Source organism: Ursus americanus, chromosome 9 (genome assembly GCF_024610735.1).
Source record: "Ursus americanus isolate L20-20 chromosome 9, mUrsAme1.1.p, whole genome shotgun sequence".
NCBI classification, from domain to species: Eukaryota; Metazoa; Chordata; class Mammalia; order Carnivora; family Ursidae; genus Ursus; species Ursus americanus.
The window spans coordinates 5,111,520-5,126,388 of NC_142135.1; the positions used below are offsets into that span (position 1 = coordinate 5,111,520).

Here is a 14,869-nt window from a genome sequence, read left to right on the forward strand (position 1 = left end):
TAAAATAACTTTATGAATTAGATAATGGTGTATTCCCCTTTTACAATTGAGGACCCCATGCAGAGAGGTTAAGTGGTTGGCCCACAGCTAGTAAGTGTCAAAGCTGAGATTCTGACATTAGCAGTCAGACTCCTGAGTCCATGCTCTTAATCACCACCTTGTCTGATAATCGGGCAAAGATTGTGATAACCCGGTGGGAAGCGCATTTCAGACAGACCTGAATGCATCAAGGCACAGAAGTAAGCAAACTTCCTTGGTAGGGGAATCCTGAGAACTGTGTTCTCTCTGGAAGGAAGCAGGTGAAGGCCAAGTCTTGGTAGCCCTGTGGGCCACTCTAAGCAGCTTTCATTCTGGGGAGATCTTTTCTAGGATGGCACGGATCTTTGGAGCTGATGGGCATCTTCGAAGTCCGATTGCACGCAGGAAGCACATAGCAATCTGCAGAACCTAAACCACACAAAACTTTTGCTTTTTCTCAACCAGGAGGTTGAGAAAAATCTTCCCTCGCCAGCATCTCCTGAGGCCTCGTATTCTGCCTTTGCTGCTCGCCAGTACTTCCCTGTTAGATGTTCATCACTCCCACGTCCCAACCAGCTCAGCTCATCTCCTGCTCAACGCAGCATGCGCGGTGTGGCTTCTGATTAATTAGTGTATTCTCCAGTTTTTATCAGGCCAAAGAAAAATTTAAAAAAGAACTGAAGATTGATGGATTTCTGTACAGTGACTTATCTGTACTAGCTTCTGATATACCGTATTTCCCACCAGAGGAAGAGGAAGAAAATTTGGAAGATGGGATTCACCTGGTAGTCTGTGTCCATGGCCTAGACGGTGAGTCCCAAAAAGGTTTCGTCCTCAAAGTTCTGTACTATAGACAATTTATAACACTTATGAATGAATTTAAGTCAGGTAGTTGTTCAACAGTGTTATTAGCAGCCAGGGGATGGCGGCGTGCTGGGTCTAGGGAAATGGTCTGGCCGTGGTCCCAAGGAAGAGATCTCTCTGGCATAGAAATCTGTCGAGTAAATGGCATTCATAAATGAATGCAATAATGCAGTGAAGGAATAAATGGAATAAATAAATAATGGAACGAATGAAGAAATGGAGGGAATAATTAATAAAACTAACAAGCAGAAATGAAAGAATGGAGCAAATGGGTGGGTGGATGGGGGGGTGGATTATTGGAGTGAAAATGTCAAGGGACGTATGAGTAATTAGAATATATGGGCTAACGGAAGCCATGAGCCACAAGCACAAGGGAAGAGATGGAGTGGAATGAATGTGTGGATTGATTTGGGACGGGCTCAGGCTAGTGGCCCAAACTGTTTTGTTGCTTATTTTTATTCATTTTTTACTTATGGGGCAATTTTTGTATATCAGATACTGTACCAAATTCTGGGATTGCAGACACCCAACATGGTTCCTGACTTTAAAAATTTCTTAATTTCATGAGATCAGCAAATATGGACCAAGAGCGGAATGCTACCAAAGAACTCTCTACCAGTGCACCAGAGATCCAGGGGAAGAGAGAGGGGAGTGGGAAGGGTTCCTTCTCCCCACCCTGCCTCCCAAATGTCCTAGGCCCCAGTGTCAGCTTTCTTTGGGTTTCTCAGTCAGTCCAAAGGCTCTGTAAGATACAGAACTTACCAGCTCTGCTGGAAGATCTTGAGGTCTCAGTTCAGCCTGGACCAAAGGCGAGCACTTGGTCCTGCTCGCCTTGTGAATTCCAGCCCCTCCCTCACCGGCTGAAGGAAGCGATCAGATCAGCCACAGGTGCAGGGCGTCGGAGTTCTCCTCAAACTCAAGTTTACATCATAATTGATCTGAAAACTGGAATGTGGAACATGATTTCTGGGAGAATCTTGACATCCACTTTATATGGACTCCAGTGTGTAACTAACGTCACAGAAGGGAAAGGACCTCTCTAGGGCTTCACAGGTGACGAGTGGCAAGCCTGTGCTCACCGTCTTCTGGTGATCACGTAATAGGGAGCGGTGGTGTGCTATGCTTCTGGGACACGCCATTCTTTATACCTTAATTCCCAATCCAGGGGCCCGTGCATTTAAATGTCTGGCTGTATGCCATGGATACCGGGACACTCGGTCAACAGGTCTGTTTGGTGAAGTGTCCCATAATGCAGTGGTAAATGATACATTCTAGATGAGGAGGAAGGGGAGGAGGGGGAGAAGCAGCAGCATTGGTCTGTCACTCACCAGGGGCCAGGCACCCTTCTAGATGCTTAACATCTATTAATGTCCTTCATTGATGCTCACAATAGCCCTGCAGACTAGGTGGTGTCATTTTCCCTTTATAACCGGGGAAACTGAGTAAGAGGCCAGCTAAGCAACTCGTGCAAGTTCCCACAGTTAATGCACTTGAGCCAAGGTTAAAACCCAGCTGTCAGGCTCCAGAGCCCATGGTTTCATCCTGGCGTATGCCACTCTTCCCCCATCCAAACTGCCGTCCCCATCGCTGTTAGAGTCCTCTTTTAAAAATCTTACCAGATCTGGTCGTGCCAGTCCATTACCAAAAATCTTTCTTTGTAGCTCTCAGAAAATAAAACAACTTCTGTCTTAGAAAGCTCCTGTGTTCTGACCCTCCTAACTATCGCGTCCCACCCTTTCCCTCCTGCGGTTGCATCAACGCCACGCCTTTCCCAGGGATGCGCGCCTTCCCACACTGCTGTGTCTCGTCACCCTGGGCTCGCGCTCTGGTGAGCTGTCCCTGCACGGCGTCAATGTCCGTGCTCCCCAGGTCCCAGCGGTTCACATACCTTTCCCAATTTTACTCCACCCAGGTACCTTGTACTGGGATTTCAAAATTTATATTGAAATTGGCATACTTTTTGAATATATAGACTTAAAAAAAAAGAAACTTCAAATCAGCACCACAAGTAAAATATGAGAATCAGCTGGTACACATAAAGAGTAATACTAAAAATAATCACACCGATACAAAAATAATCTTTTTTTTTTAATAATGATTTTTTATTATTTCATGTTAGTCACCATACAGTACATCCCTGGTTTTCGATGTAAGGTTCGATGATTCATTAGTTGTGTATAACACCAGTGCACCATGCAATACGTGCCCTCCTTACTACCCATCACCGGTCTATCACATTCCCCCACCCCCCTCCCCTCTGTAGCCCTCAGTTTGTTTCTCATAGTCCATAGTCTCTCATGTTTCATTCCCCCTTCTGATTACCCCCCCTTTCTTTATCCCTTTCTTCCCCTACCGATCATTCTAGTTCTTATGTTCCATAGATGAGAGAAATCATATGATAGTTGTCTTTCTCTGCACAATGATACAAAAATAATCTTACTGAAGTTTGGCCCCACTGTCAGAAGACTGGGCCAGAGACTCACTTTTCTCTCTTAAAAAGTAAGAAGCTACTGAAGACATACTTGAGGGTTTTTGTTTGTTTTTTTTTTATTTATTTTGTTTTAGATTTATTTATTTATGAGAGAGAGAGAGCACAGGGGGAGGGGCAGAGGGAAAGAATCTCAAGCAGATTCCGTGCTAAGCGTGAAGCCCGATGTGGAGTGCCGTCTCACGACCTTGAGATCATGACCTGAGCTGAAATCAAGAGTTGGACGCTCAACCGACTGAGCCCCCCAGGCGCCCCTGAAAACATCCTTGTTTTTAACTGGGACTTCCAATAGGAAGGCCTGCAAGGAAGACAAAGAATGACTTTCTGACTCCTCAAAATGATGCCCTCTTAACACAGTTGCTAGGGAAAACTTAGCATCATATCATGCATGACCAGCGTGCCCCTCTTACATACCTGATATTAAATTAAATGAGAAAGACTCTCAGTGACTTCGTTAAGATGAGAAATCTCGTCAGGCCACAGACTTCTATTTTTGTCCACCATGCATGTTGGACGAGGAGGTCATGAAGACAGAGTAGCTTCATCGGTGTCTGAACTACATCAGACGGCGGAGCTGTCAGTTACAGCGTTATCACCTGGGCACACAGTCACCAAAAACACAGCCGACCCCTCGCACAGGTTTCTCTTGAAGGTTACTTCTCCGGTTCAAGGTATTGATGTCCAGACGCTCCAGGGTTATACAGGACCCATTTGTTCAAATTTCAGTTACAAGGATAAATTTATATTAACAGAGAACTGAAGAAGTTGATAAGAGTTACGAATATTCACACAACTCTTCCTGATGAGCCGAAGGCCCAAGATTTGTATCCTTGCAAATGTTCCCAGTGTTACACCCTATCCAATCATATTTTCTGAGAAAGTTTCAAGTTGCAGAGAGTTCTCTCTCACTCTGTCTCTCAGTAGCTGAAGGACAGGCCCTTATTTAGATTCGTTATGCTAAATATAAACAGTTGCTGCTTTTCTTTTAAGGCCAGGTCCTGGAAGATCAGTAGGTCCATTTAAATACGAACCACAACAGGACCAAAGAGCCTGGTCTGATCCCCAGAAATGAACAGAAAGAATAAACTTTAACTTAATAACACAAACTAGATACCTTTCCTAAAAGAGCATTTTGTGATGGTGACCCCACCATCATGGGTGGCGTGTGGGGATTTCGGGTCATCCTTAATGGTTAGGGACACCCTTGCACACCTGTAGTTTTCCCCAGTTCCATGTGGCACTCCCACCATCCTTTGAGTCAGTAGGTGGTTTCATGAAGAAGGATATATGTTGTTTGGAAACTATATCACTCACGGTTCACAAACTACTTTGAAATTCTGGTAGTATGGGAAAGTTCCCCTGTCTATCCTCTGACTAGCTTCTAACTTTCAACTCTACAGGGATCCATTCGAGGAATAGGTCAAAAATTCAGTACAGTGCAGCGACCCCCAGAGCCTGCATGAAATCCACACTTAACAGTCCTTGACTCTGAAGCTCGGTGGGTCATAGCAGACCCTCCCTCCACGTGGTCTTTTTTTTTTTTAATGATTTTTTATTATATTATGTTAGTCACCATACAGTACATCCCCGGTTTCCGATGCAAGGCTCGATGATTCATTAGTTGCGTATAACACCCAGTGCACCATGCAATACGTGCACTCCTTACTACCCATCACCGGTCTATCCCATTCCCCCACCCCCGTCCCCTCTGAGGCCTTCAGTTTGTTTCTCAGAGTCCATAGTCTCTCATGTTTCATTCCCCCTTCTGATTACCCCCCCTTTCTTTATCCCTTTCTTCCCCTACTGATTATCCTAGTTCTTATGTTCCATAGATGAGAGAAATCATATGATAGTTGTCTTTCTCTGCTTGACTTATTTCACTTAGCATTATCTCCTCCAGTGCCGTCCATGTTGTAGCAAATGTTGAGAATTCGTTCTTTCTGATAGCTGAGTAATATTCCATTGTATATATGGACCACAACTTCTTAATCCAGTCATCTGTTGAAGGGCATCTTGGCTCCTTCCACGATTTAGCTATTGTGGACAATGCTGCTATGAACATTGGGGTGCATATGGCCCTTCTCTTTACTACGTCTGTATCTTTGGGGTAAACACCCAGTAGTGCAATGGCTGGATCACAGGGTAGCTCAATTTTTAACTTTTTAAGGGACCTCCACACTGTTTTCCAGAGTGGCTGTACCAACTTGCATTCCCACCAACAATGTAGGAGGGATCCCCTTTCTCCACATCCTCTCCAACAATTGTTGTTTCTTGCCTTGTCTATTTTTGCCATTCTAACTGGTGTAAGGTGGTATCTCAGTGTGGTTTTGATTTGAATTTCCTTGATGGCTAATGATTTTGAACATTTTTTCATGTGTCTGTTAGCCATTTGTATGTCTTCATTAGAAAAGTGTCTGTTCATATCTTCTGCCCATTTTTTGATTTGTTTATTTGTTTCTCGTGTATTGAGTTTGAGAAGTTCTTTGTAGATCTTGGATACCAGTCCTTTATCTGTAGTGTCATTTGCAAATATATTCTCCCATTCCGTGGGCTGCCTCTTAGTTTTTCTGACTGTTTCCTTGGCTGTGCAGAAACTTTTAATCTTGATGAAGTCCCATAAATTCATTTTATCTTTTGTTTCTCTTGCCTTTGGGGATGTGTCATGAAAAAGGTTGCTTTGGCCGATGTCATAGAGGTTGCTGCCTATGTTCTCCTCTAGAATTTTGATGGATTCCTGTCTCACATTGAGGTCTTTCATCCGTTTGGAGTTTATTTTTGTGTATGGTGTGAGATAGTGGTCAAGTTTCATTCTTTTGCATGTAGCTGTCCAATTTTCCCAGCACCATTTATTGAAGAGACTGTCTTTTTCCCACCGGATGTTTTTTCCTGCTTTATCAAATATTAGTTGCCCAAAGAGCCGAGGGTCCATTTCTGGGTTCTCTATTCTGTTCCATTGGTCTATGTGTCTGTTTTTGTGCCAGTACCATGCTGTCTTTGTGATCACAGCTTTGTAGTACAGCTCGAAATCCGGCATTGTGATGCCCCCAGCTTTGTTTTTCCTTTTCAACTGTTCCTTGGAGATTCGGGGCCTTTTCTGTTTCCATACAAATTTAAGGACTATTTGTTCCAGTTCTTTGAAAAATGTCCTCAGTATTTTGATCGGGATGGCATTGAACTCCCTCCACGTGGTCTTGACTGCAGGTGCGACAAGGATGATCTGCCGTTAGCAGTGGCCTCAGAGTCCTTAGCTGTCACGGCTCTGTCCTGTGGCCACGGTGGGGCAGATGGCATCCATGGAGCTGGCACCATCATGCCTCCTGTTCCCAGGGGTGATCCTTATCCTATTGCACATAACTGTGCCCTGCCCGGCCCAGCCGGGGGCCTCGCTGGCTGCCTGTGGATGGCACAGCTGGTCTCCGTATGAGGCGGGAACTTGAAGAGGGGACGTGAAGATTGTGGGACATCAGCCATCATGTGGCCCCCCATGCAGAGTGTCCCCACTAAACATCATTGGCTGTGGAAGAGGAGGAGGCGGTGTGCTTGCAGCTGTGCTGTGCATGGAATGTTCACGAGCCACATGTTTGTAGATCAGGGTGGAAGTCCACCGAGGTCGCACTGCTAGAAAGGTCCTGACCTGGTGTTGGGGAGGCGGGGGGAGCCTAGGACCACTAGGATGGGCTCACTTTCATTGTTTTTATTACCTGCTTAACAAAAAAAAAAAAAAAAAAAAAGGAAATTGGGGGAATGGAAGAAGAGGGGGACCTAAATCCCTTGTGTGTCCATTTCAATATGAGTGACCGTGGGTCTGGGGTGGGGTTATCTGTCGTTTTTAGGGAACAGTGCGGACCTCCGCCTGGTAAAGACATTCATAGAATTGGGGCTTCCTGGAGGAAAGCTGGACTTCCTAATGTCCGAAAAGAATCAGGTATGAAACCAGAAACATCAGGACTGAGAGAACCTCTGAGGTGTGTCTGGAAGAGCCTCGTAAAGTCACCCTGGTAGTCTGTGGACACTCCCATAGAAGGGGACCCTGCCAAGCCTGGAAGGTCTGGAAAGAAAAGACTCATTATTTCCTTTTGGGAGGGTCAAGAAAGAGTAAGAAGTGGGGACATGTGGGTCAGGTGACCAGGGCACGAGGGTGGGTGACAGCTTGGAGCGTAAATGGTTCGGGTGTCCATGGGTTGCTCCTGGGTGAAGTGGGTGTCACAGGCCAAAGGCAGCCCCTGTGAGGCAGCCACCTGGCAGAGGGATTTGCCTGGAACACTCCGGGGACTACAGGACCGGGTCTAGACAGAAGTAAGGAGCTGGTGTGGGGGGCAGTGGTCACTCAGGAAGGATTATGTCCCACCTATTATCATTACTGCTTGAAAGTTGTAAATTTCATAAGCATGTGGATTTCCAGCACATCCCTTTAAAAGCACCCTGCCTGGTGAGCTCCTGGTACCATTTTTTAAACCTGCGGTGTCTTCCAGAACATTTCTCATCAAGGTCAACTCAGGCCTTATAATTACTACCATTGATTCAATAAGTTCACGTTAAATTCAGTGTGTAGCTGAGGAGACAGGGTCTGAGACGCTGGAGCATAAGGAACAGAGCCGCTATCTGTCCTCACTGTGTTGTAAATGGTTTATTACCTAAGCCTGACACTGGTGTGAGGAGTAGGCGGCCTTACCCCCTGCAGGACTCAGGAGGAGACAGGCTCGCCCTGGGAAGAGCAGCCCCAGGCGCAGGAGGACAGGAGAGCCTGCTGGCCAGCAAGCACGGCTCTCTCTTACTCCTCTAGGGCCGTTGAGTGGCAGGTGACCTGAGCCACAGGCCTCCTCCTCACGCTTCTTCCCCACCCTGATGAACGCTCACAAGACCCCTTGTCCATCTGTGTAGCTTGGTGGTCAGAGCAGTTCCAGGGAGCCCACGACGCTGGAGGACAACTCCACTTACGACAAAGTACTTTTTAGATTGTCCCCAAATCTCTCTGCCTGTGGTTCCCATCGGTTTCCACAAGTTCATCCTTGAAGGATAGCCAACAATCTAGTACGTCTTCCTCACGTCTGCCCTTTCGGACTCTCAAAGTCAGGTCTGACGTTTCTCCTCTTCCTTATCTGTGCATATCCTCTGACCATCCCCGCTTTGTCACGGATGGCGTCAGACCCTGCTCTGGACATGGCCAAGGCTGTGCTGGGAAGAGAGCAGAGTTTCAGGGCCGGGGGGCTTGGGTGTGAGTCCTGGGGGCATGGGCTCACCCTTAGAGCCTGGCTTCTCCTGGTACCGTGGGGCCAGCAGGCAGCAGGCGGGTGCGGCCCCTGGTGCCTGAGGACGTGTCCGTGGGTGCCACATGCCTGCTGCTCTTGCCCACCAGCTTCTCCCATCGGTCTCCCGCAAGCCTCCTGACTGAGGATTCTCCAGCGCCCCGAGTCTCCTCCTGAGAGCCCCAGTGTATGGGCCCCTTTCCTTGGTGCTGAACCCCCCACCTGGTACCCCAAGGTCAGACTCAGGCACACTCCCAGAATGCGCCCCCATCTGCGCACAAGATGGCGGGCTTGTGCACAGAGCCTGGCCTTGCTGTGACCCCACCCAATGCCTAACGCCCGTCCCCTCACTCTCCTTCCAGATGGACACATTTGCAGATTTTGATACCATGACGGATCGGCTGTTGGATGAAATCATTCAGCACATCCAGTTGTACAACCTCTCCATATCCCGAATTAGGTAAAGGAAACCACAGGTAGTTAATGCTGGGGGAAGAGGGGAGACGTTTCTGGGTGTTGGCTGTGGACAAGTTCAGCATCCTGCCCTCTCTCTACCACCTTCAGAAGCTAACTGGTGCCTTACCGGCGTCAGAGCAGAAGTGAGTGGGGAAGAAGGAGCATTTCATAGCTCGGTAGAAAGGGAACTGGACTTCGACACTAACCCCCAGGTTGGAATTGCCGTCCTAACACTCCCGTGTCCGAGGACCAACCCTACCATGCAGCACATCTCAGGCTTTCCAAACATCGGAGCCTCCACTTTCCCACCTGCTAGGTGGGACGAGCACCGACATCAGTGGGGAACTGCGGAATGTATGGCCCGCCCCGTGAGAGGACGGCAGTCCACGCTCATTTGGTCCTTCCACTCCGAAATGAGCTTGGCCGAAATGTTTCCTCACTGAGGCGAGGGTCAATGGCTTGTGTGTTTTGTGTGCTTGCAGTATGTGGACAGAGTGGTGAGTCCACATGCATCAGTCATCTGAGGCCCCAGAGATAAAATATCAGTTCTTTCTTTCACAAAGGAGAAGGCAGAAGTCTATGGAGATGAGGTGAAGGGCTAGGTAAAGCCATTTCATAGGCAAACGTTCATTTCCTTTCTTGGCCTGTTTGTGCTCACCATGAGCAGAGCCAGGGACCCCTCCTGTGACAGGGTTTCCATAAACAGGTGTTCAATTTGGAAATAACGCTGCATTGGGTCACCAGACGTGTGAGTCGCAGTGTGACTGGAGCAGAGCACGCAGCGGGGGTGTCCGACGGCGCGGGCCACCAGCGGGCGACTCCTTACATTTGTAATGACGATGGGCAGGGAATAAAATCGCAGAGGGAGTCAGAAGTCAGGTCGGGAGCGGCCTCATCAGCCAGGCCAAGGCAGTGGGGTCTCATCCTGTGAATGGCCAGGACCCCCTGGCGGCCAGAGACGAGACAGAGCACAGGCGGGGCTGCTCTCAAGAGGCACCAGCCACACGTCTGCGCTTGTCTTCGGGCCGCACTGGGTGGCAGAGGCCTCGTGCCCAAGGTCTCCGTCTCAAGCTCACTGTGGCCAGAGTCTGGAAAGCCAGGGAGGGTGGGATGGCAGCCCCCATTCTCTTTGCCAGATGCCCTGAGTTGGAGTGGGGGACGGGGGCCCCCTCGGTGCTCCCGGCACAGCTGCTGTCCTCCCCCCCCCCCCCGACACTCACATGCGGTTCTGTCCTAACAGCTTCATCGGCCATTCCCTTGGCAACATCATCATCCGGTCGGTCCTCACGCGGCCCCGGTTTCGCTATTACCTCAGCAAACTGCACACGTTCCTGTCGCTGTCCGGGCCGCACCTGGGGACACTGTACAACAACAGCGCGCTGGTCAGTACAGGTAAGTCCTCCCGGTCCGCTCGGGGCAGAGGGATGGGCAGAGCCCGCCGCCGCTCTTCCTGATGGAGCCAGTGTGTGTGTGTCTGCTCGTGTGTGTGTACGGACACATTTATGATCTTTATGTATGTGTGTGCATATGCCCGTCTCCAGGTGTGTGTCTTATCTGTGTGTGTGTGTGTGCGTGTGTGTATCAGAATTGCTGACGACTAAGCAGGAAGGATGGAAGACGTTGACTAAAACGTACAGGAGGTCAGCCATAGCCAGATTCTACACTTCTTGCTGGAATGGAATGACACGGCCTGCAGCTTTGAGGTTCTCAAAATTTCCTCTGTCAGGTTAGGGACACTATGGAGAGTAAAGAAGCAAGGCTCAATGAATCTTGGACAATGAGCAGATTTTCCAAGGCAGTGAATGGTGGGACAAGTTTTCTGTGCAGAAGAAAGTAGTATGTATAATAACATAGAAGCAGACGACAGGTGGCTCTTTGTGACAGGAATACAGGGTGAGCTAGAGGGGCAGGAAAAGACGTGACGCTCTTAGCCAAAGCCTGATGATGAAGGACCTCCCATGTCATGCTGGTGTCTGTGGGAGCACCACGGCTGGCAGATGGCGTCCCGAGGAGGGCATCGGGTCTCATGTAATAATAACTAGTTTATTGAATTATACTCCTGACAAAGACTTCAGTGGTCCCCAATTGCCCCCAATCCATTAAGTGGCATCTGGGCCATCCCAGTAAGCTCCCATTCCCTGCCCATCTCCCAGCCCCCTGCCACTGCTGCCCTGAACCTTGCCTGACACTCAGGGCAGACTGGGCTGCTTGCCTTCCTCACTGACGTGGGTCAGATCTGTGCGTCCACCTTTATGTTATTTTAAGGACATTATTTGAAACGTTGATCATTTGCCATTCTCTCTGTCCCCACAAACCAGGGAAGTCATCATTGGACAGAAACAATGATCGAAATCACCTTTAACTTTTTTCACACTTAAAATCTAGTGACATGACAAAAAGAACTGTATCGTATTCATTTCCTTGCATTTTTATCACTCTCACTTTTGTCGTGGGGACGCAATACCCGTCAGCGTCAAGACTGGCATAACCAGGGTCAGGGACGGACCCTGACGTGGGAGGCTGCTTTCAGATTTCTGTGTGCTACGTGGATCTGTAAGGAGCACTCATATATATGGCTTTGTATTTGGGATGGTTTCCTTGGGCTAGATTCATGAGAGGAGGTCGAATGGGTCAAAGGGCGCAGAAGTGTCAGGACTCCAGACACCAGTCGCTGTATCGTTTTGCAGGATGATTTTATATCCCTGCCACAAGTGCATAAGAAGAATTTTCCTCTAACTTCCCAAGAATTTGTCGAAGTGCCTACTACTCTCTTATTTGAAAATTTAAAAAATCACAGTTTCATAGTCATCTCTCCCCAATTATTTTTGCTCTCTTTATAGTATATTTTTGATTTTTGTTTTGTTTCATTTTGGTCTTTCTAGGCTTGTGGCTCATGCAGAAATTAAAGAAATCCGGGTCCCTTCTGCAGCTGACCTTCAGGGATAATGCTGACCTGCGCAAATGTTTCCTCTACCAACTAAGCCAGAAAACAGGTGAGCGCCTTGCTCCGCGGCTGCTGTTGTGGCCACGAGTGAGAGCTGGCGGTCCAGCCCTGAGGCCCAGAATTGCTCCAGCACTGCGTGGACGCACTCAGGGAAGGGTATAGCCAGGAGGGACAGCCTGCACAGGCTCTCCCACAAACAGGGGGGCCGCCAGCTGCCCACGGACTCCGCTGCTCCCGAGAAGCGCCTCCCAGATGCGCCAAAGTGTGTGTCGAGGTCGTCTCGACACACAGAAGCTGGAGCCTCTCGTTCCTGCCCAGCTTTCACTGCCCTGATCGCAAGCCCTGGGTCTGCGTGCCCACTCCCTGCTCCTTCCCAGGCACAGATCCACCCACAAAAAGGCAGGTGAGCACCGTCCATCTAGGTTGATCGTGCAGGGGGAGACAGGGGTCCTTACCAGGCAGGGATGAAGTCACACCTTCACCCACACTGTGATGGAAAGTGCACAGGGGTGTTGAAGACCCTGCCTGTGTTGTGGGAATGAGCAGAGGGCAGCTGTGGCTTGTGTGTCCAGCCTCTGTCCCATGTCACCCTGTGAACACCGCCCCTGGTGACGTCTCTGCACCTCTCTGAACGTGACACCCCAGGCAAGTCCTTCCCCAGTGGGTCTCTGTGCCAAGTTGAGCTTTCAGGATTCCCCCCAGGAGGAAAGGAGGGAGGAGGGTTGGGCAGAGGGGAAGCTGGAGGGCAGCGTGGTCACCACAGAGAGCTCGGGAGCTGGGGCGACCCCGCAGAGGAGGGCGAGGGGCTGGTCTTCATAGCCCGGCCCTGCATCCGCCAGTCACCAAGGCAGGCTGGCTCCTAGCAGGTGGTCTTGGGATGCCAGAGGTCCCACTGCGGTGCAGGGGCACTGGGCTGAGGGCTGTGCAGGCAGAGGGCCTGGGGGGCACCTGCAGTGTCTGTCTGCAGGCCTGTGCTGGGGCGAGGACGCAGGAACACGCCGTGTTGTCCAGCCCCTCTGTCTCCAGCTGCGGGCAGGAAGGCAGGTCCAGAGTCCTTTTCCCTCCAGCGGCGACACAATGAGCACCGCAGTGGGAGCTGTCCCCGTTGTTGAGAAGGAGGAGCAGAGTCCTTGCTTTGTTCCTTTTGGACCCGTAGCGCTGGCCACCCAGAAAGCCCCCTTTGTCACCTGCTTGCTGCTCCCCTCCCCCAGTCGGGAGAAGCTTGCTCTTGTCTCTTTAGCTTCGGGCGGAGGAGGACAGGCGGTACCCTCTGTCTGAGGCACAGAAGCTAGAGTGCAGCGGCAACAATGTCGCAGCTAGCCCGGCTTCCCGCCGTCCCCCTCTCTGTGCTCCGTGTGCAGAGCAGGGGCTGCCCTCGTTAGGACCGGTAACAAGCACCCACCTGGCTCCTTGCAGGTCTGCAGTATTTCAAAAACGTCGTGCTGGTGGCTTCGCCCCAAGACCGCTACGTGCCATTTCATTCCGCCAGGATCGAAATGTGTAAAACTGCCCTCAAAGACAGACACACAGGTAAGCCACGTTTAGTGTTTTGGGTTTTTTTTTTTTTTTTAACCGACCTTCTGATTTAAAAAGCACAAGTAAATTCGTGAAATTGCCAATGCCAAGAGGGCACATGGGCTGGTCCGCCCCGCACAGCCCATGCCTTTCTCTGGCTCCCGCTGCTGGCCCCCTTCCGCCCCGCCTTCACCCCCGCTCCCCTCCCCCCAGGGCCCGTGTACGCGGAGATGATCGACAACCTTCTGCGCCCCCTGGTGGACGCCAAGGACTGCACGTTAATCCGGCACAACGTGTTCCACGCCCTGCCCAACACTGCCAACGCCCTGATCGGCCGCGCCGCGCACATCGCCGTGCTGGACTCCGAGCTCTTCCTCGAGAAGTTCTTCCTGGTGGCCGGGCTCAACTACTTCAAGTAGCGGCCGGGGGCCCGCCCGAGGCTTTGCGACCCGTGAGCGCTTTCGCTGAGACATCCTTCGCAGCCCTCTGCCCCTCGGGGCGGGGCGCGGGGAGGACCGCGCCGAGGCCAGGAGGGTGGGGTGGGAGCGGCCATTCCAGGTGCTTCGATTTCGGAGATGGGGGAAAAGCTGAACCAGTCCACCGTCGTGTCACCTGACAAGACGTTGCCCGAACCTGTCCAGCCACCTGGAGCCTCTTTCAAGATGCTTTCTAGGAGAAATATGAGAAAATAAAGAAACAGAACACTTGGAGTTGGTGAGCCCACCTTTTTACCCACCGCTGGCTCACAGAGTCCGCTCCAGTTTCCCTAGATCTGTCCGGTATGTTCCTAGCTCATAGCTTTATCATCCTGATTAAATTCAGTGCACACAAGCATTTCAGAACTCAGGTGAACCTCTGTGTGGACGTGGTACCTATTGGTGTAAATATAACCCTGGATAGATTCAAATGGACCACTTGTTCAAGACAGCGCGATGCCCACACGATCATTCTCTCTCATGTTTTCTCCGCAAGGGGCAAAGGAAGGCTTTATAAGCTCCAGTCCTATTTCACGAACAGCCGCGGGTGGGGTGATTTAAGGTATGGGGGGAAAAGACGATGCTCTTGGTAAATGCAGGTTTGTTACAAAGAAAAACAACTAGAGGGAACGTGGGGAGCTCCGTGGCTTCACCTCGTCCTGCAGACTGTCTATGCAGAGCCCTGGCCCACAAATTATGTTTGTGAATGCTTAAATCTCTGTCTGTAGTCGGGGAACACGAACTTGGATTAAGCCTAGCAGAAGGGGCACTGAGATGGTCGCACAGGCGTGAAGCTCCTGGTGATACTGTTCCAAAGAAATGCTATGTTAGCATTTGATGCAGTTGCAAAAAATAAAAATAA

General features: G+C 50.1%; 1 protein-coding gene across 1 annotated transcript in view; it reads left to right on the forward strand.

Annotated features, from left to right (window-relative positions):
• FAM135B (family with sequence similarity 135 member B) overlaps nt 1–14,365 on the forward strand; it is a 178,952-nt gene extending 164,587 nt beyond the window's left edge. The window contains exons 13-19 of the mRNA XM_045812211.2: nt 662–828; nt 7,204–7,295; nt 8,979–9,076; nt 10,313–10,464; nt 11,955–12,065; nt 13,433–13,546; nt 13,745–14,365. Coding sequence (XP_045668167.1) covers nt 662–828; nt 7,204–7,295; nt 8,979–9,076; nt 10,313–10,464; nt 11,955–12,065; nt 13,433–13,546; nt 13,745–13,950 — 940 coding nt within the window. The 3' untranslated portion in view covers nt 13,951–14,365. The remainder of the gene's footprint in view (nt 1–661; nt 829–7,203; nt 7,296–8,978; nt 9,077–10,312; nt 10,465–11,954; nt 12,066–13,432; nt 13,547–13,744) is intronic.
• The last annotated feature ends 504 nt before the right edge of the window (nt 14,366–14,869 follow it).